The sequence below is a fragment of the Carassius carassius genome, chromosome 2 (assembly GCF_963082965.1).
Source record: "Carassius carassius chromosome 2, fCarCar2.1, whole genome shotgun sequence".
Classification (NCBI taxonomy): domain Eukaryota; kingdom Metazoa; phylum Chordata; class Actinopteri; order Cypriniformes; family Cyprinidae; genus Carassius; species Carassius carassius.
The window spans coordinates 12257305-12279865 of record NC_081756.1 but is presented as its reverse complement, the minus strand read 5'-3'; the positions used below and the strand labels follow the sequence as shown (position 1 = coordinate 12279865).

At 40.7% G+C, this 22561-nt stretch overlaps 1 protein-coding gene across 4 annotated transcripts in view; it reads left to right on the top strand.

Annotated features, from left to right (window-relative positions):
- The window catches only part of LOC132103072 (chromodomain-helicase-DNA-binding protein 3-like), a 55411-nt gene that overhangs the window by 19329 nt on the left and 13521 nt on the right, over positions 1-22561 (top strand). For 3 of the 4 annotated variants that reach the window (XM_059507898.1, XM_059507882.1, XM_059507906.1), the window contains exons 23-36: positions 10491-10722; positions 10917-11086; positions 11669-11846; positions 13115-13201; positions 13665-13750; positions 14238-14371; positions 14500-14644; positions 15138-15303; positions 15393-15538; positions 18402-18636; positions 18731-18865; positions 19107-19235; positions 21426-21534; positions 21809-21941. In XM_059507898.1, coding sequence (XP_059363881.1) covers positions 10491-10722; positions 10917-11086; positions 11669-11846; positions 13115-13201; positions 13665-13750; positions 14238-14371; positions 14500-14644; positions 15138-15303; positions 15393-15538; positions 18402-18636; positions 18731-18865; positions 19107-19235; positions 21426-21534; positions 21809-21941 — 2085 coding nt within the window. The remainder of the gene's footprint in view (positions 1-10490; positions 10723-10916; positions 11087-11668; positions 11847-13114; positions 13202-13664; positions 13751-14237; positions 14372-14499; positions 14645-15137; positions 15304-15392; positions 15539-18401; positions 18637-18730; positions 18866-19106; positions 19236-21425; positions 21535-21808; positions 21942-22561) is intronic. The other variant, XM_059507890.1, reaches the window with a different exon arrangement.

Genomic DNA, 22561 nt, shown 5'->3' with positions numbered 1-22561 from the left:
TCTCTAGTCCAGCAACTCACCAGGACACTTCACCAACTCTCCACTCATTCTCCTTGGACCATTCATTTAATTAGCTTTGACGGACAACAGTTCTTGGCAATTCCTCATTTGCCCTCTCACGTCTGGCTGGTTCGAAATTATACGGCTACGGGCCATCATGCATGTTGGTTCTTGCCACCTCTTCCTCATCCCAGTCAGTCGCTATAGTTCTGATGCTGCGTTTCAGGCAGGTTTTTGAGCTCGTCATCACTATTTCATACCACGACTAACGACTTTGTACCGTTCCAGGCAAGTTACGCCAAACTTTCTGAGCGCAAGGAATTGTAACTAGATTATTTATTTTATTGCAACGTTACACTGACCTAAAATCATTTTTTCAACGTGTACCACTTGCATAAACACTGCATCCGTAGGCAGTATTATTCGTAGGGGCTGCCATCGTTGTTTCGTGTGCTGTGTGACCTCGGAACTCGGAGTGCATCGATTTAGTACGAGACACGAGTTCATGGGTGGGAAGTCATGGGTTTGACTGCCGTTCCAGTGCACTTTCAAGGGTTTAAGGTTGGAAAAACACGGGTTACGGGTTGTCTGGAATCATACTAGGCTGAGGCTACCTTTCCTCGACTTCTCCCCAACGTGACGTCATCACCTAGTTGCGTAAAAAAAAGGTCTTTAAGACCTTTTAAAAATTATATACATATCTTGAGTAAATTATGTACCCATTAATCGAAAGTGGTGGTTATCCTGCAACATGGCCTTTAAAAGATCTGCACAATGGTGGCCCCAACCCTGAAATGATGCAGGAACTGTGCTCAGTGACTGATTATGCCCAACAAGCTACAAAATTCATGGTGCAGGCTCTGAGGAGGGTGATGTCCACACTAGTGGTCCAGGAAAACCACTTGTGGCTCAACCTGATGGGGATGCTGGATGCTGAGAAAGTTTGCTTTCTTGATGTCCCCATTTCCCAGTTTGGTCTCTTTGGTGACACCGTCAAGGATTTTGCCCAGCAATTATCGACAGTTAAGAAACAGATGGAGGCCATTAAACACATCTTGCCTTGACATGGGTCGGATTCTACCCCCAGCACTCTGAAGAGACAACCTCCACCTTTTCAACACCGGGGATAGCCCCCTGCACAAAATGATCATTTACCTCATCATCAGGCTACTAAGAACCCTTGGAAGTCTTCAAAACAGACTTGAGATGAGTGACTCAGGGATGAGGGACTTGCTGACCAGCCTAGCTCCACTTCCTAAGGGGGGATGGGAGGTGGATAGAGCACCACTTTGGCTGTTTGCCACTTGGCAGTCAGCCACCAAACTGTCATTATAAAGAGCAATTTCCTTTTTCCCTGGGTCATACACACACATATGGCATTCATGGCCCTCATTGTCATGACAGCCAGGCACTGAATTTAAGTATCAGAGCCTGTTCAGATGCCGACACACTGCCTCCTCACGTTTTGATGTTCCAGGTGTGTTGCCAAGTCAGGATGACGAACCTTGGCAAACTCCGATTCCCGTGTTTGTCTGTGGCTTCTTCAACAGACCTGAGGAGCAAGGTCAGTGTTGGTCACCTATCACCATGCATCATGTGGGACACAAAGTCTTCCGGTATGGGGAGCCTTGCTCCAAAATGCCGCAGGAACCCTGCCTCAAGTACATCAAATGTAGTTCCACTGGTGCGTGTCTGAACGACTGGGTAGCTCAGAACCAATCAACTCGGCTACACAATTCGTTTGCCAGGTGGCCATCAAAGTTCAGTGGCATTCGTTTTACAAGATTAACGACGAGATTAAAAAAGGGTTTTAGAGCCCTTACTTTATTGTACTCAAGAATTTCACTTCATTGTGCCCATCATGGGCTCTCGTTCAGAATTTTCACCTTGTAACATGTTAACGTGTGTCAGGGGACCTGAAGGACACATACTAGCACATGTTAGTCCAGACAGGCAACACAGTGACGGTAGCTTATATCAATCATCAGAGCAATGTTTGCTCCCTTTGTATGTCATAACTCATCCGCCATCTCTTTCTTTTGAGTGAGTAGAGTCTCAAGTCTCTGTGAACCACTCACATTCCATGCAACCTCAGTCACACAGTAGACTCACTCACATGACAGGTTACACTCCAGGGCGAGTGGAGACTCCATCCCCAGACGGTTCTGGTGATTGGGAGTCATTTTTGGCCAGGCACAGATAGATCTGTTTGCCTTGCAGGAATCCTCCCATTGCACACTGTGGTATTCCCTGACTGAGTCTCCCATTGGCATGCACACAGTGACACACAGTTGGCCCAGGGACCTACGCAAATATGCGTTCCCCCCAGTGAGCCTCATCGCACAGACTCTGTGCAAAGTCAGAGAGGATATGGAACAGGTCTTGATAGTGGCGCTATATTTGCCCAACAAAACTTGGTTCTCAGAGCTCATGCTTATGGCATCAGCCCCTCCCTGGTGCATTCCCCTGAGAAGGGAACTTTCAGCAATCTGACACCTGTGCCCAGACCTTCGGAACTTCCATATCTTGTCTGTGGATGGGAAGAGGAGGAATTCAGAGGCCTTTTACACACAGTGAAAAATACCATTACTCGGGTTATGGCCCCTTCAGAAGAACTGGTGTTATTCACAGGCGTTGGACCGCTTGTGTCAGGGGCTGGGGTTGGGGTTACTGTGTCCAACAAGATGGACAGAAATGTTTGATTGCCATTTTTAAAATAACATCTAAACGCAAACATCTTGATTTTGCTGTGTTTAGATGCCGATGTAGATTGCAAAGCCATGAACATCAATAGCAATGCAACGTCCACCACTGTTGATTGTGTGTTTAGGCATGCTCTGGATGCATTGGCGCTGCGTGGACTTTTCAGTGTGCCGCGTGAGTGATTGGAAAGCAAACCACACTCTTTATGCTTTTGGATTGGTTTTGTGGTGCTTTGGTGTCATGCGCCGATCGGTCTGCATGACGCCAATGCATCTCGACCAAGCCTGTTGTCAGTGGCGAACTGGGACAGTAAATCAGGCCGGGAATTTGACTCCACCCCAGGCCACCTCTGTTGCTGCATTCACCACCACCCAATTCATGTGTCCACCAGACTGCTAAACTCTTTGGCTCTTTCAGTTGTTTGAATTGGGTTATACTTAAAAAATAAAACAAAATCCTTAGACTGTGGACGGGCAAAATAATCAAATGAAGTATCAAGAAGTATCAAGGCATTTACTGCCTCTATCATCTTTCCCTTAATCCCCCTCTCTCTCACTCTGCACATTGAGTTTCTCTGCAATATGAAATAAGCACTTTCAATAATCTATTATCTTAATTATGCAGCCATCAATTGCATGTCCCAATGATCACAGTCCTACTACTGATGACCTTATAAAACATAAAAGCACGTATTGTTCTAAGAGTATAGCCAGCATGTTTAGTTTTGCTAATAGCTTAAACGTTACCTGAAGGTTCCTGCTCTGACTCAAAAGCTGAATTGTCCACCCTCTATTGTTCAACAGCAGGAGCACAACAGCACTAGTGCTACTGTTGCTTCCTTTGTCACCTTCAAAATAAATAAGCATTGTACACTAGGCTACATATTGTAGGCTAGAAATGGAAAATCAATTTCTGGTCAATTTTGGCACAAAAAAATACTGTATCCCCATATGTAAAACAGTGTGCTAGTTTGTCTTTAAGATGCTCTTTTAAAACATCTATCATTATATACATTTGTAATATATATATATATATATATATATATATATATATATATATATATATATATATATATATATATATATATATATATAATATAATTTTTTTTTTTTTTTTTAATAGATTTTATCTATTGGAAGTCGCTTTGAATGAAAGCGTCGGTCTGCCAAATGTTTATGTAAATATTAGGGTGGAACAGTTCAACTTTTTCACAGTTCGGTTTGTTTCATAGTTTTAAAGTCACGGTTTCGGTACAGTTGTATGTGCTATGTGTCACAGGGTAAGCCTGTGAATATGCACGGACTGAATACGCACACACACACGCACATTTCATTCATACATCGGCGTCATGGTAACACGGTCTGTTTGCCGGCACTGACAATCATGTATACACGGACTTGTGTAAAATTTTATGTTATTGTATGTTTAAAGGTGTGTTGTGGTGTATTATGTCCTGTATGTTAGTATTACCTGGTTTACGTGGGTTATATGGGGAATCAGTGGCTGTAACATCAGTGTATATAACATAATAAGATTGTTGTCTGATGTATAGAAATAAAACGCCTCACCATTATTATTTGGTTTAAATGATTTATTAAGAACAGTGTTAAGAGTCATACAAATATACTTACCACATTTGACGAGTCATTTGCCAAACCTGTTCAGTTAAAAATCCGGTTTATTTATACTTGTGTCCGCGCCATCTTGGTAGCGCGTCCGTGTGTGTGACATCACCGGGGGGGTTTCATCCGTCATAGCTGTACAAAAGAAATGTTTTATGAGTTATTTGTTTTATTATTTGTGTGTACATAATGTGTGTGTTATGTGTATATCTGCAGATATGAGTTGATGTATGTATTATTGTTATTATTATATGTGTATGTGATTTATGTGAAATATAATTACCTTTTCAAATGGTATGTCCCGGACCATGGGAGGAGTTAGGCCTATAAAAAGGCTCCAGAAATTTAGTATGGGGTTGGGAAGTGCTGTTTGTGTCGTGCGGCTGCACGTACAGTGACTCATCGTGTGGCAAATAAAATGTATCCTTGAACCTGACCAACGGCTTCCTCTGTCCCTTTGGGCCTCCATCCGCTACTGCTATCGTAACAGTTGGTGTCAGAAGTGAAGGAAACAAATAGCGGTAAAAGTGACAGTGAATCAAAATGCCACCGAAGACCAGGGGTCAGGTGACTACAGATGTGGAAACGAAAGGAGATCAAGGTGCAGTGTGTGGCGTTCCAGAGGAAAGTTTCCAACCTGCTGAGGTTCCAACCACCACAGGTGATGCAGCTGTGACAGCCCTGGCAGGGATGTTTCAGGCCTTCCTCCAGTACCAGAAGGAGAGGGACGAGAGGCAAGAGAGAGAGTCAGCTCAACGGGAGCAGCAGTACAAGGTCCTCAATCATCAAGTCACGCAGATGCAGATGGACGTGGAGCGTACTAGGCATAAAGCTACCTGTTCAGATCAGCCAGTTACACGAGTGCTGGATCATGTGCCTCCGTTGCCAAAGCTACAAGACAGTGATGATGTTGAACATTTTCTGACTACGTTCGAGAGGCTGGCAGAGGTGTACAGGTGTACAAAGGGAGGACTGGGCTGTTCATCTGATTCCGTGGCTCACTGGAAAAGCGAGAAGTGCTTTTGTCGCCATGGCGCCTACCTTTACCTCTGACTATGATAGAGTTAAAGAGGTAATTCTCAAGAAGTATGAGATTAGTCCAGAGACTTATAGACTGAGATTTCGTTCATTAAACACAGCCTTTGATGAGTCCCCAACGGAGCTGTACATCCGCTTAAAGGACTTGTTCTCAAAGTGGGACCAGCTGGAGGTGAGCAGCAAAACAGAAGTGATGGAGACCGTGGTGTTGGAGCAGTATATGAAGGTGCTGTATCCAGAGGTGAGGACTTGGGTGAAGGAGAGAAACCCCGGCACTGGAGGAGAAGCAGCCGACCTGGTAGAATCCTATATAGCAGCGCGGAAAGGATCTTCTGGGACCTTTCGGTATTCTGGTATCTATCCGGCAGCAAGAGGTAAGTCTGTGGGGTCAGGGGGTAGTTCGTTCTCTCAAAATCAAGCCCAAATTTTGAAAACCACTCACCTGAAGCCCACACTACCGGTAGCTACATGCCAGACTTTGTCTAAAGATGATATAGTATGTAACAATTGTGCAGAGGCAGGGCATACTGGTCCACATTGCCCTTTGAGAAAACCTAAATCTGCTAGATTGTGTTATGTGCCCCAATCCAGCCCTAAGGTTGTAGTTAACTTAGATAAGGAACCCATCATTTCAGTGTTGTTGAATGGTAAGCCACTAACAGCGTTGGTAGACACAGGTTGTGTACGTACTTTAGTACAGTCACAGTATATAGCCAGAGAGTCATGGACTGAGGAGACCGTAACGGTTTCTTGTGTACATGGAGACAAGTCAGAATTGCCTACCGCTGAGGTGTATTTGGAGGTTAACAATCAGCCATTTTTGATGAATGTAGGTGTTGCCACAAATCTGCCATATCCAGTGTTGCTAGGGACTGATATGCCCATATTAGCAGACTTGGTGCAGGAGACAGCTTGGTGTGGAGTAGTTACTCGAGAGAGCAGGCTCAAAAGTCTACCCAGGTGTCCAAATCCCAAGAGTCTGTAGATAGCACCCTTCAGGAGATGCCATTTTTTATAGAGGAAAGTTTAGGTGAAGAAGGGTTGTCCGAGGAAGATAGATTGGACAGATGCAGAAAAAGGGTTGCAGACTTGATGGATAGTGCAGAACAGACAAAGCATGAGTGGGAGGAACCTGAGATTGGTGAGTCAGATTTGGTCATACCCAGTGAACTAGGGCAGCTTCAGAAAGAGGATGTCACGTTGTCTGCATGCTTTGAGAAAGTTGGCAAAGATGAGACTGTGAGTTAATTTTATGGCGAGAGGTTCCTGGTGAAACAGGGTCTTCTTTACAGACAAAGTGAAGAAGGCACACAGTTGGTGGTACCCAAAGCACAGCGCAGGAAGGTGTTAGAACTCAGCCATTCTATTCCCTGGGCAGGTCATATGGGCTTCATGAAAACGTTAATGAGAATTTCCAAACGATTTTATTGGCCCGGTATGTATAACGAAGTGAAGGAATATTGCAAGACTTGTCCTGAGTGTCAGTTGACAGGTGGCAGAACACCTGCAAAGGCACCTCTTATTCCGATACCTGCAGTTGATACACCTTTTGAAAGAATAGGGGTTGACATTGTCGGACCTGTAGAGAGAAGTCAAAAAGGGAACCGGTTTATTCTGGTAATTTGTGATTATGCAACCAGATACCCAGAGGCCTACCCCTTGAGAGAGGTCACTTCAAAAGAGATTGCATCTGCACTTTTAAACTTCTTCTCGCATCTAGGCATCCCTAAAGAAGTTTTAACTGACCAAGGTCCCAATTTCATGAGTCGCACTCTGCAGCAGGTCTATCAGTTACTGGGCATTAAGAGAGTTCGAACTACTCCATATCACCCCCAGACTGATGGTCTGGTAGAAAGATTTAATCAGACCTTAAAAGGCATGTTGAAGAAGTTTGTGTCTGAAACCGGAAAAGACTGGGACAAGTGGCTGCCTTACCTTTTGTTTGCTTACCGTGAAGTTCCCCAAGCATCCACTGGGTTTTCTCCTTTCGAATTACTTTTTGCTCACCAGGTCCGAGGTCCATTGGATGTCTTGAGAGACAGTTGGGAAGCTAGTGGCAAGCTACCCAAGCAAAACATCCTTTCTTACATCCTCAAAATGAGAGAGCAGTTACAACTGGCAGCTACCCGAGCACGAGAGAACTTGCAACAGGCACAAGTGAAGCAGAAGGCATGGTACGACCAGAAGGCCAGGTCCCGAACCTTTCAATCAGGAGAGCAAGTTTTATTGCTGCTACCGACATCAGAGAACAAACTGTTGGCCAAATGGCAAGGTCCTTACCAGGTGAGAAAGAAAGTTGGTCCTGTAACGTATGAAATCGAAATGCCATCTAGAAATAAACCTTTGCAAACTTTCCACGTCAATATGTTGAAGAAGTGGCACAGTCCGTCTTCACTGCCAGAACCAGCAGGGGCAGCTGTGAAAGAGCTCTTGGTGAGGGCAGTGTTGGAGGAGGACGAAGTAGAGGAGCAGTACTTACCTGTTCATCAAAGTGAGTGCCCTTTGAATCTGCAGCATCTGAAAACTGTACAGAGAAATCAATTGCAAGAATGCATACCTGACCAACTGTTCCTTGACACACCTGGGAAAACAGACCTAGTACAACATTACATCTACTTGAAGGATTTGAAACCGATCCGACAACCAGTTTACCGAGTTCCAGAAAGGCTGTTGCCCATCATGAAGCAAGAATTGGAGATGATGCAGAAACTGGAGGTTATAGAACCATCATTCAGTGAGTGGAATAACCCCATTGTGTTAGTACCCAAGAAAGATGGGTCCCTCAGATTCTGTTTGGACTTCAGGAAACTCAACTCGGTGAGCAAATTTGATCCTTACCCTATGCCCAGAGCGGACGATTTGATCGAGAAACTTGGTAGTGCAAAGTATCTTACAACTCTTGATCTGTGCAAAGGCTATTGGCAAGTGCCCTTAAGTCCAGATAGCAAAGAACTTACAGCATTCAAGACACTGTTTGGGCACTATCAATTCCGGGTCCTTCCTTTCGGGCTGCATGGGGCACCTGCGACCTTTCAGAGGATGATTGATCAGATCCTTCAGGGAACTGAGAATTTTGCAGCAGCATATTTGGATGACATCATTATTTATAGTAGGACATGGCAGGGTCATCTGGAACATCTCAAGGAGGTGTTAACATAGCTGTACAAAAGAAATGTTTTATGAGTTATTTGTTTTATTATTTGTGTGTACATAATGTGTGTGTTATGTGTATATCTGCAGATATGAGTTGATGTATGTATTATTGTTATTATTATATGTGTATGTGATTTATGTGAAATATAATTACCTTTTCAAATGGTATGTCCCGGACCATGGGAGGAGTTAGGCCTATAAAAAGGCTCCAGAAATTTAGTATGGGGTTGGGAAGTGCTGTTTGTGTCGTGCGGCTGCACGTACAGTGACTCATCGTGTGGCAAATAAAATGTATCCTTGAACCTGACCAACGGCTTCCTCTGTCACTTTGGGCCTCCATCCGCTATTATTATCATATTATTAAGAATATTCTAACTACAAGCAACAGCACAAATAAATACAATAGAGTAAAGATACAAATAAAATAAACCGACTTTCAGGTTTTTTTTTAAGTAGGTCTTGCATTAGTTTTTAGGTACAGAAATTAAAGTAATCAAATGTAAAACAGCATTGCATTTTGGACTATAAATTAAAGATTATTCTTTATTAAAGTATATTATATTATATTATTATTAGTATCTTTGTTGTTGGTGTTCGATTAATATAAAGACTGTCACTTTAAGAGAATGCACTGATACAGTGTTCGTATTAGTATTGAACAAGAGTGAATGATTTGTAGAGGTTTTTTTCATCGCTTTTGTTGTAATGTCTGGGAATCCAGAATGCACATCCATCAACAGAAACATATATTATTTGAACCCTGTTTGTTTTACGTGTTATTTATAGTAAACCATATTACAGATGCTTTGTCAGATTTAAGTTGAACAGCGGTCCCAGCGCGTGCCGAACTGTGTGTGGTGAACTGAACGGCTCGGTTTTTTTCTGTGAACCGTCCCATCCCTAGTAAATATAAATGTAATTCTGACCGACCTGCTCCCTTACTGGCGAACATGGCTGGGATTTTGCAGCAACTTGCTGCGTCTGTGGCCAGGGCTTTTCTCCTTTTTATACGGTCCGTCTCTGATCTTCCTTTGCGTTTACGCTCCATTTTTTGCGCGATTTTCTAAGATAAAGCCTGCCTCTGGACATAGCCAATTAGGCAGTGCTTCGCTGATGTTTGGTCATGTGGTGGTGTCATTTTCACTCCGCGATCGCCTGATTCGTACATTCATAAGACCGTCAATTAATTTGCAGTTACATACCAGCTTATTGCACGTCAGCCTGATCGACTGCACAGCCGCAGCCGGCAGGCCAGAATAACCGTCAGGCCACCGGGAAATGTCCCGGTGCTCCCGATGGCCAGTGCGCCCCTGCCTGTTGTGTGTGATACTGCCATGCTAGCATTACTGGGAAAGATGAGATGTATTCAGTGACGTAAGTCCTGGCTCTGTGGTGGCAGACTAGCCCGTGGAAAGGCAAACCAGTTCTTAAAAGGCTAACCAGTTGAACCAACTCCGAACAGGCAATAGCCCTGGCTCTAAAGTGGGTTGAGACGCTTTCTAGACTCCTCAGAATAAAATGAGTGCGCAAATGCCCCACTGGCCTATTTATACCCGGATATCCAGGGTGTGGTCATCTATGCAGATTTTCCCGCCAAATTCATTGGACTATTCTCAATCATGTCAGAGGTCTCTGGGCTCACAAGTGCGACCCCTAGTGTTGGAACTTCGATACAATGTCTTGGCTTCTTCCATCAGGGAACAAGGGTTGCCATACCTAGCCAAGACAATGGCATCTGTTCCTGTGGCTCAAGTGGTAGAGCATTGTGTTGCAGCGCAAGGTTGTGGGTTCAATTCCCAAGGAACACATGTTAGGTAAAAAATGTTAGCTTAAATGCACTGTAAGTCACTTTGGATAAGTGTGTCTGCTAAATGCATAAATATATATCTGTGAGGTTTCAAAGTTAACCATATTTTAGGAAGCTCAAAGTAGCAGTTTCTACATCATTTTAAATTTTATCTCTTTTTCTCACAGGCCTTTAGCCGAGCTCACCGTATTGGTCAGGCCAATAAGGTGATGATATATCGGTTCGTCACACGGGCCTCGGTGGAGGAACGAATTACTCAGGTGGCCAAAAGGAAGATGATGCTCACACACCTGGTGGTGCGGCCCGGTCTGGGATCAAAAGCCGGATCCATGTCTAAACAAGAGTTGGATGACATCCTCAAGTTTGGCACGGAGGAGCTTTTCAAGGATGAGATTGAGGGTGGGATTGATAAGTTAAATTGATTGATGTGTAGAAATAAATGAACCAGCAAATCATTTGATAATTTTGTCAAATAATGAATAAATTGTTATAAATGTTATGAAAATCACTTGCTCTGTAACCCGTAATTGTGCCCAAAGTCTGCAAAACTTTGTTATGCTGAAGGTTTACCAATTTCTATCTTTTTTTTTCAGCAGGGGACAATAAGGATGATGATAGCAGCGTAATTCACTACGACAATGTTGCTATCGAGCGTTTGCTAGATCGCAGCCAGGATGCCACAGATGACTCTGACATGCAGAACATGAACGAGTATTTGAGCTCCTTCAAGGTGGCCCAGTACACTGTCAAAGAAGATGACAAGGTGGGAAAAGTTTTGAGGAGTATCCAAGAGTTGGACTTATAAGGAATTTGAAAGATGACATTCAGTCACCTCACCAATATTACAACAAAAATTCTGAAAAAATTAGATGAGCATAAGAGACATACAAATTAGTACTGACCACAAACCTTTGGATGGTAGTGCAAAATAGACACAAACATTTTTGACATACAGTAAGAGTATAGAGCTATAAAAGTACCATGTCTCAGATAATTTAGTTTTTGCAAGAATACGATTAGAAATGTTTGAGTTATAATTATATATAGTTTTTTTCTCAAACTCTAGAGCAGTGTTATTTAAGAGTGCGAAATAATTTAATTAACAGTACATTTCATTATTTTTATCATGTACCCCATCCATCACTTCGCCTACCCCAGGGGTACACATACCCAAGTTTAAGAACCACTGCTCTAGGGGATACTAAAATTTACTGGGGTCTTTTTTCAGGAGAAACTGAAAAGCAGGAGATGTGGTCTCTATTTCTTTATTAATGTTGAATATTAATGGTGTCTTTGAGAAACAACTGAGATATTAAGTAGATCTCATTTGTTGTTGTGTGTCCAGATAGAGGAGATCGAGAGAGAGATCATTAAGCAGGAAGAGAATGTGGATCCTGATTACTGGGAGAAACTCTTAAGGCATCACTATGAACAACAGCAGGAAGATCTGGCCCGCAATCTCGGCAAAGGAAAGAGAGTCCGCAAACAGGTCAACTACAATGACGCGGCTCAGGAGGAACAAGGTACAGCACAACACTTCCTACAGGATTTTCTTTCAGCAAAACAATTTGCGTGAAAAGTTAAAATGAATGAATTTCAGTATTTCTTATTATTTGTATAGTGCATTTTGCTTCAGTGATAGCAGCACTTGAACTTCATAAACTTTCCTGGTTTTGTTTGTTTTGCTTTTTAAACCTGCAGTCATTTTCTCCGGCATAATTTGAGAACAATCCAAAACGCATCTTGTGCTTCAACGGAAGAGCTGTCTGTACACAGGAGTCACATGATCTATGTAACAAGTTCGATAATGATTGGTGACCTTAAAATAGTGGTAAAAAATGTCTTTGTTTTAAGTTTGTCAGGGTTTAAATTCAGTTTTGAAGCTGAGATTTTCAGTGTGGTCTCAGACTTTGGACCCCACTGGATTGTAATTACCCCGTTCTTCTTGCCTTTTATTACAATAAACCATGTTTGTGCTTGTCACATAAATGTAGCATATTATCTCATTTAAATCTCCAAAATTACATCTTGTAGCAGTTTCATTCTTGGCATGTGGTTTACGACTTTACTTCTGATTGAGTGGGAAAGAAAAACTATTTCCCACACACTGCTGTTTTGGTCAGGTTAGAACAGCCACATGCAGTTGACTCAAAATGGCTACATCCACTACACCCAGGGGATGCCGAAGTGTGGCAGCTTTTAATTTATGTGTCAAAAGGAGAAAACAAAATGGTCAGGAAAAAGACAAATGACAGAAAAGAAAAAGTAGGTTTTCTCCAGAAAGGGACATTTTGGAATTTATGGTTTTGTGAAGGCGCTTACAGCTGCATAATTACAGCGATAACTGAAATGAACAGTTGGTACACATACTTTTATTTGTATATCCAAGCAAGCTGACTTGCAGTATTTCCTCTGCAGAATATATTACAAATGCAGAGAAAACAATCTGCTGGCCTTCTTAAAAATTTGACAGTGGCCTGTGCTTTAGTAATTGACATTAGTGGGTTTTCATTTTGGTTTAAGCAGCCCTGTAGGACTAAATCATTCTCTCTGACAGCTGAATTTGAACAGAACGCTTGTGCAGGGTTGGATAAGTGCAAATACAGAACATTTTGTCACAAAAGAGTCAATGTTGGAAGGTATTGCCAAACAGATATATAAGATTTCGGTTGGGCTTTATTTGAGGATTCTGGTGAATGGAAGTTGTTTGACCACTGTTGAACATACTCTGTACTGTGGTTTGTACTTAGTATTCATTACTGATAGTGCTCTTTTCTGTGTGCTGTTACAGAGTGGCATGCTGACATTTCAGATAACCAATCAGAATACTCCGTGGGCTCAGAGGAGGAAGATGAGGACTTTGATGAGAGACCTGAGGGTGAGAAGCAAACAGACACACTCTCAATTCTCATTAACATATTGTTCTTTATAATAAAATAAAAATAAACATAATACAATGTTCTAACTAATAATAATAGAATCATAATAACAGTGTTTTTATATAAGTTTTATTATTGCAATATTATATTTATAAACCAAAGCTTTACTCACAAGTGTACAATTATAACTACTAAATCCCTACACATTTGGCCCCTTTTAGACTTCGATTAAGACGTTTATTTGCTCCATTTGTGTCTCTTTGACTTTTGGTACCTTGTTGGAAAATCTTGTGGCTTTGTCAGGTTTTGCTATTCTTCTGGAAGCACATTCACAGTTTATGCATTGCAGCTGTTCAGGATCATGTATCCTTCCTGTGCTATAACCCTGTTTCCTGATGCTGGCTCAGTGAGATGGACATGTTGAACTGATCTCTTGGCTGACTCTCCTCTCCCCTCGTCCAGGTCGCAGACAGTCACGCAGGCAGCTCAGAAATGAGAAGGATAAACCACTGCCTCCCCTGTTGGCCAGAGTGGGTGGCAACATTGAGGTACTGTGCACTTATTCTTTATTTGTTTAATCACAGTTTTTTATAATTTATTTTCTGAGTGTTTGCTTATCTGGAGGTCGCCTGTGTGGTCTAGTGCATACAGCATCTTTGGATGTGTGCCTCTCATAATTAAGTTGACTGACATAACTGATACTGAATTGACTGAGATAACAGTGCTGCATTTTTTCCAGTTTTGAGAATTTACATTAACGCATTTAGCAGAAACTTTTATCCAAAGCGACTTACAGTGCATTCAGGCTATACATTTTTTTACCAGCATGTGTGTTCCCTGGGTATTGAACCCACAACCTTTTGCGCTGCCAACGTAGTGCTCTACCACTGAGCCACAGGACTCTACCACTTGCCTAGGAACGTTTCATAATGTCAATAAAATCATACCTGCTTTTCAAATAAGGCTTGATTAGATTAAACAAAATGTACATAAAAATGGAGTCTGTCGTTTTCTGCTTAATCGTGTGTTGGTCAGGTATTGGGCTTTAATACGCGTCAGAGAAAAGCTTTCCTGAACGCCATCATGAGATGGGGTATGCCAGCTCAGGACGCCTTCTCATCCCAGTGGCTCGTGCGAGACCTCCGCGGCAAGAGTGAAAAGGAGTTCAAGTATGACTTTCTTTACCAGTAAATGTGTTCTGAAAATTTAATTTGATATAGAAATGTATACATTTTTAGACTTGGGTACTGCTAAGGAAACTTTTTTTTTCCATTTTGTTTCTTTGTTTCCCTGGCAGGGCATACGTGTCTCTCTTCATGAGGCACCTCTGTGAGCCGGTGGCTGACGGTTCAGAGACCTTCGCTGATGGTGTCCCGCGAGAAGGGCTCTGCAGGCAGCCGGTTCTGACACGTATAGGAGTCATGTCTCTAGTAAAGAAGAAGGTTAGTGTGGATCTGCCACATTTTTTAATTCAGCAAAGATGCATTAAATTGATCATAAGTGACAGTAAAGACTTACACATTGTTATAAAACAATTCTATTTTCAATAAATACTGTTCTTTTGAAACTTCTATACATCAAAGAATTCTGGAAAAAAGTATGGTTTACACAAAAATTTTAAATATTAAACAGCACAACTGTTTTCAACGTTGATAATAATAAGAAATGTTTACTGAGCACCATATCTACATATTAGATTGATTTTTGAAGGATCGTGTCACACTGAAGACTGGAGTAATTGTGCTGAAAATTCAGCTTCAGTCATCACAGAAAAAAATTACATTTTAAAAAGTATTAAAATAGAAACTGTTTTACTGTAATAATATTTATCCTTTTGTGCTCCACTTAGCTGTTATAGATTATTTGATTGATTGCACAAATTGCACTAGATTTGTATTGTATTGAAGAGGCAGGTGTGTTTTACATTGTGTGCAGGTGCAAGAGTTTGAGCACATTAACGGGAAATGGAGCATGCCTGAATTGAAGCCAGAGATTACTGTGGACTCCAAGAAATCTTCAAGAGCTTCTTCACCTGCCATTAAGACAGATACTCCCACACCTGAAATGAGCTGCAACAACACACCATGTACCTCCAAACCAGGTACAAATCCACCTTAATCGCTCATGTGCAGCTCAGAGAGAGAATCTCACAAACACAGAGACTTCACCTGCAATAACATGTTTCCACAGCCACTCCCTCTCCACCTGACAAGATAGAAAAGAGTACGAAAGAGGTGGAGAAAGACGAGTGTGAGTCCCAAACAGAACCAGAAAGAGAGAGAGAGAAGGAAAAAGGAAAGGAGGGGGAGAGTGTGGACAGCCCAGAACATGCAGAGGTAAATGTGTGTGTGTGTGTGTGTTACTTACATTTTGAGGACCAAATGAAAAACCTGAAATCATACATTGTGGAGACAATCCAACAAGGAAACAGCTTAATAATCATACCAAATTATGTCTAAATGGAAAAGTAAGGTTTGTGCAAAGGTTAGGTTTAGGGGTTATAAAATGTCATTAGATCAATATAAAAATAATAGAAGTAAGAACAATAGAAATAAATATGCAGCATGATAAATGTGGGTGTGGCAGGGACCATTTTAATAGGTAGATTTAGCTAAACACTGTGTGAACCTGTCTGAATAACTGTATTGTTTCAAAAAGTGTGTGTGTGTACAGTCGTGGCCAAAAGTTTTGAGAATTACATAAATATTAGTTTTCAAAAGGTTTGCTGCTAAACTGCTTTTAGATCTTTGTTTCAGTTGTTTCTGTGATGTACTGAAATATAATTACAAGCACTTCATACGTTTCAAAGGCTTTTATCGACAATTACATGACATTTATGCAAAGAGTCAGTATTTGCAGTGTTGGCCCTTCTTTTTCAGGACCTCTGCAATTCGACTGGGCATGCTCTCAATCAACTTCTGGGCCAAATCCTGACTGATAGCAACCCATTCTTTCATAATCACTTTTTGGAGTTTGTCAGAATTAGTGGGTTCTTGTTTGGCCGCCCGCCTCTTGAGGATTGACCACAAGTTCTCAATGGGATTAAGATCTGGGGAGTTTCCAGGCCATGGACCCAAAATTTCAACATTCTGGTCCCCGAGCCACTTAGTTATCCCTTTTGCCTTCAGGCATGGTGCTCCATCGTGCTGGAAAATGCATTGCTCTTCACCAAACTGTTGTTGTATTGCTTGAAGAAGTTGCTGTTGGAGGGTGTTTTGGTACCATTCTTTATTCATGGCTGTGTTTTTGGGCAGAATTGTGAGTGAGCCCACTCCCTTGGATGAGAAGCAACCCCACACATGAATGGTGTCAGGATGCTTTACTTTTGGCATGACACAGGACTGATGGTAGCGCTCACCTTTTCTTCTCCGGACAAGCCTTTTTCCAGATGCCCCAAACAATCGGAAAGGGGCTTCATCGGAGAATATGACTTTGCCCCAGTCCTCAGCAGTCCATTCACTATACTTTCTGCAGAAGATCAGTCTGTCACTTATGTTATTTTTTGGAGAGAAGTGGCTTCTTTGCTGCCCTTCTTGACACCAGGCCATCTTCCAAAAGTCTTGGCCTCACTGTGCGTGCAGATGCGCTCACACCTGCCTGCTGCCATTCCTGAGCAAGCTCTGCACTGGTGGCACTCCGATCCCGCAGCTGAATCCTCTTTAGGAGACGATCCTGGCGCTTGCTGGACTTTCTTGGACGCCCTGAAGCCTTCTTTACAAGAATTGAACCTCTTTCCTTGAAGTTCTTGATGATCCTCTAAATTGTTGATTTAGGTGCAATCTTAGTAGCCACAATATTCTTGCCTGTGAAGCCATTTTTATGCAACGCAATGATGGCTGCACGCGTTTCTTTGCAGGTCACCATGGTTAACAATGGAAGAACAATGATTTCAAGCATCACCCTCCTTTTAACATGTCAAGTCTGCCATTCTAACCCAATCAGCCTGACATAATGATCTCCAGCCTCGTGCTCGTCAACATTCTCACCTGAGTTAACAAGACGATTACTGAAATGATCTCAGCAGGTCCTTTAATGACAGCAATGAAATGCAGTGGAAAGGTTTTTTTGGGATTAAGTTAATTTTCATGGCAAAGAAGGACTATGCAATTCATCTGATCACTCTTCATAACATTCTGGAGTATATGCAAATTGCTATTATAAAAACTTAAGCAGCAACTTTTCCAATTTCCAATATTTATGTAATTCTCAAAACTTTTGGCCACGACTGTATGTTTGCTTGTTTTATGAAGATAAAATTAAACCACAATAATCTTCAGACAAACTGCTTTTAGTGATTGCTTTAATGATCTCTTGAACATTATATAAAGTAATTTATTAGTAAGTTAATTAAGTCACACCTATGATTTAGAGTGTGGCATAGATTACCATTCAGAGGTTTGGGGTTGGTAAAATGAATTAATGTATTTGTATTCTCTAGCAGCCCACAAGGCTGTTTTTATTTGATCATTAATACAGTAATATTGTGAAATAATAATATTACAATTTCAAATAGCCTTTTTCAATTATAATGTATTTTAAAAGCTGTATTTTAAAATGTATTTTTACTCCAGTCATCAGTGTCACACAATCCTAGAAATCATTCTAATTTGCTGATTTGCAGAGAAATATTAATATTTAAAATTAATAATAATTTAATAAAATAATATTTCATATTATTATAAATAGGGATGCACTGAGGTATCAGCCGTCGATATTTATCAGATATTTATCAGCCGTCGATATTTATCATGAAGGCACTGAGCTGTATAATGTCTGTTCCATAATCCTAGCGCTGCTGTCTGCATTTTAATGCTAATCAAATAACAAAAGATCGCACACTATTCTTGACTAAATAACTTTTGTAACTTTCATAAGTGTAGCGGACCTCATCTGAATGATGACCAAAATTTTACTGGTGTTTTATAAAGTTTATTGCGTCCTTTTTCACTTAAAAAAAATCCCCACAAGAGCTAAATAAAACACAGCACGAGAAGTGCCCATTAAACACTCTCTTTCAGTTGCATTATCAGAAACATATTGCAAATTACATAAAATGCTTATTACAGCTAACAGTAAACAAATATATACAGATCTCATGCCTTTTCGGGGGGGGGGCTTAATAAACTGACAAACTTTAAATCCCAAGAATGATGCTGATGATGCTCAAATGGAGAATGTGTTTCTTTCTCTTCTTTCCAGACTTCCACCACAGTGAAAGAGAGTGAAAAAGATCCTGAAACCAGTGAAAAAGCTCAAACATCCGAAAGTCCAACAAAAGCTTCTGATGATTCAAAAACAAAGGAAAGTCCTGAAATTTCTCAGTCTTCTCCAAAAGAAAAGAGTGAGAAAGAAAATCAAGAAGATGAGAGCACTGAAAAAGTGGCCTCTCCGGAGAAAACGTCTGATTCTCCATCTGTTAAAGACCAGAGCAGAGGTAACTGCGGCAGCAAATAAGGAAATCTGATTGGCTGTAGTGCCAGTCAGTCATTTTATTGTGATTTGTGGTTGATTGTTGTCTGTTAATACAGAGGCTTTGAAAGGGGAAAAAGGAGAGAAACGAGAAAAGGCTGGAGAAGAAAAGGAGAAGAGTGAAGTGGCATCTCCTCCCATAGAAACAACCGAAAAGAAAGAGAAATTAGATCTATCTTCTGATGTCAAAAAAGGTGAACATTACAATGCTACTCTTTCTTTCTTGGCATTGTGAAAATTATATAGTTGTATAGAGTAGAATGAAAAACTATGGATTCTATCACACATTTACAAAAACTGAGTACAGCACCTAAAGTCAATGGTGCAGTCATCATTTCCACTGCAGTTAAGACTTCATTTTTTGTGTTTTAATGTAGAGAATAAATAACTGAACTAAAAATAATGTAAACATTTTTCTTGTCCATCGGGTCACAGAGGAGGTGAAGGGTGAGAAGGATGCTGTGAAGGAGGTCAGAGGACAGAGGGAGGAGGTGCCCAAAGGTAACGGCAAACCCACAGAGCGTCCACGATTTATGTTCAATATCGCAGATGGAGGATTCACAGGTAAATACAAATTAAGTTGTTTAAAGCTGCTGTGCCATTCTGTCTTTGTTGAATTTGTTGATTTCTGTAAGCATTCCCATTTATCTGCTCAGGGAGGTGCTCAGTATTTCTGTGAATAACCTGAGCCATAAATGTTTTGACCAATCACATCAAGACAACGCTGATTAACTGTTGACACCACAAGAACTTGAACAGCCCCACCAATAAAGGAATTTTTTTTTATTCATGTGTGTGTGTATATATATATATATATATATATATATTATATATATATATATATATATATATATATATATATATATATATATATATATATATATATATATATATATATATATATATATATATATATATATATGAAAATATATATATTTTTTCTGTTTAGCAAGACTTTCTTGAGCACTTTAATGAGCTGGCAAGAGCAAAATACATATTTCACATAAATAATTTTGAATGGCAGTCAATGGAGAAAAAGTTATTTGTCTCCTTACGGTTTAATTATAGCATCTACCAATAGGGGCTTACTGGACCATGTTAAGAAACATTGTTTTTTAAATTTTGTTTGGTTCTAATAGCACTGAAATGACACCCTGCAGCTTTAAGGATGCAGTGTCAAAAATCATATCGCTAATTTAGCAGATCACATCACTGATATTAGCGATTCTGTCTCTTCCAAGCAGCTAACCATCTTGATCCATGCTTAAAACATCACGTTAGTTTATTGTTTGCCATGAGAACGTTATGTAAAGGTGCTCTCTCATGTATAATAAAGCATGTACTGTTATGATAAAACGCAATGGAACAGTGTGTTGGCGGAGTAACATTACAGTGTGGTCACATTCTGAAGAGCAGATCAGTTTCTGTTGAGTGGTTTTACCAGGAACGGCAAGCAGTGATTTCACCTGTCAGTGGTTTACAAAGGCTTTCCTTAGATTAGTTTCCATCATTCACCATTGATTATTTCTTAAAATGACGTGTTGAAATACCAAAACCTATGATTTTATGCATTCAGCTTATATTCATGGTCAGTCAGCATGTAAACGCCCACTTGTATTTATGTTTTGTGTGCAGATACTGTATAAGTGCATACATCAGTAGTTCTCTGTGAGACTACTATGAATAATTGGTATGTGGTAAGGGTCAATACTGTAATGGGAGTACTGGGAATATAAAGGGAGATTTCAGGAGTAGGAGTACCATTTGCTCAATACAAATTCTAGAAAATATTTTGACGATGAGTGTAATGACCAACACCAAATGTTTTTTTTCATCTACTATGATTCATCACCTGACTTATATCAAGGCTTAGGTCACTTGAAAAAAAAATGTATTTGCTATTTTCTTCCATTTTAAGCTGTTAACTACCCAGATATGCTCCACCCTTTAGGTACCGGACTAGTCAAGTCACCTTTATTTATATATCGCGCTTTAAACAAAATACATCGCGTCAAAGCAACTGAACAACATTCATTAGGAAAACAGTGTGTCAATAATGCAAAATGATAGTTAAAGGCAGTTCATCATTGAATTCAGTGATGTCATCTCTGTTCAGTTAAATAGTGTCTGTGCATTTATTTGCAATCAAGTAAACGATATCGCTGTAGATGAAGTGTCCCCAACTAAGCAAGCCAGAGGCGACAGTGGCAAGGAACAAAAACTCCATCGGTGACAGAATGGAGGAAAAAAACCTTGGGAGAAACCAGGCTTAGTTGGGGGCCAGTTCTCCTCTGACCAGATGAAACCAGTAGTTCAATTCCAGGCTGCAGCAGATTGTGCAGAAGAATCATCTGTTACTGTGATAGGTACCCCAAAAGAAGGGTCCCAAAAAAAGTGGTAATGTACGGTTCGCTATTTTGCTACCATTCTTGGTAGAAACAAGACTTTATTTCTTAGATTTTTCCCAGCCCCAGTGACCATAAATAGTTTCAGTTCCCAGAAGCTAATCACTTTATGTAGTTTATTTTACAGCTTTAAATGAGAACAACTAAACATCAAGGGTTTTTTACTTGGCGTTCATAAACATTTCACCAGCACTGTGCAAACTCAAAGCATACATTCTACACTCTGGAGAAGATTATAGCTAGATAACATGATTTACACGCATTGTTACCTTTTGTTATTTACCTGTCAGCAGGTATAAATGGATTGTAACTGATATCTGGCCGTGTTGTGTTTTCCTTTTATGCACAGAACTCCACACTCTTTGGCAGAATGAGGAGCGGGCGGCCATTTCATCAGGCAAGATCAATGAGATCTGGCACCGGCGGCACGACTTCTGGCTGCTGGCAGGCATCGTGTGGTATCCTTGGAGATAGGCTGTTGTCACCGTAGAAATAATCCAGTTCCATGAATGTATATTTATACTGCATTAGCTAAATGAAGAATTTGTTTAGAGCTCAAAGCCAAGAAGAACAAGGAAATAAAATGATAGTTCCTACAATTACACTTTTCCTTTAGCAAATGCTACAGACAGCGATATTCTTGTAGCGAAAATAAAGATCTTTACGTTTGAACACATGTCATGGTCTAGTGTAGTCTGACAGATTTGAGCTCTGATCCTTGACCTGTTGAAGCCATGGCTATGCTCGGTGGCAGGACATTCAGAACGACCCGCAGTTCGCCATCGTGAACGAACCTTTCAAAACGCAAGCCAACAAGGGAAACTTCTTAGAGATGAAAAACAAGTTCCTGGCCAGGCGGTTTAAGGTATGTTGCAAATAGAGAATGTAAGTTTGGTTTCTTTTCTTTTTGTTTGTTGTGATATCCGTGGTGGAGTTTAATTTGGTTTTCACTGTGGCTTTTGCAGTTATTTTACACTCTTTGTCTTGCGTTGCGGTAGGTCACTGTTTGACTGCTGGCTCTTTTGTTCTGCATTTGTATCATAAGTATATACTTCTGTCTTTTTTTGGCTTGCTTCTTACTCTACCTTTTGTTCTGCTGTTTGTTTGACTCCTGCCTAAAGATTTGATCTCTACATGTTGACACGTCAGAATCGCAAACCTGAATATGCTGACACGCATTCTTGTGAAACAGCCTTGTCTCATTGTTTTTCCTGTTATTCTTTTCATGACATGTTTCATATCCTTTTCTGTACATCCTCCTTTTTCTTTTCTCAGCCTCCCTCGCTCTCTTTCGGTCTCTCTCTGTCTTTCTCTTTCTTTACTTACATAATTCTAAATGCATTGAGCAACCGGAGAACCGCCGTTATTCCAGTGGAACTTCTTTTAATTGGAAGCTGGTGCTTTCTCATGCTCATAAATCACTGGAACAGTTCCTCATTCCAGATTACATTTTTCTGTCAATTCTGTTCAATAAATTTCTTAATT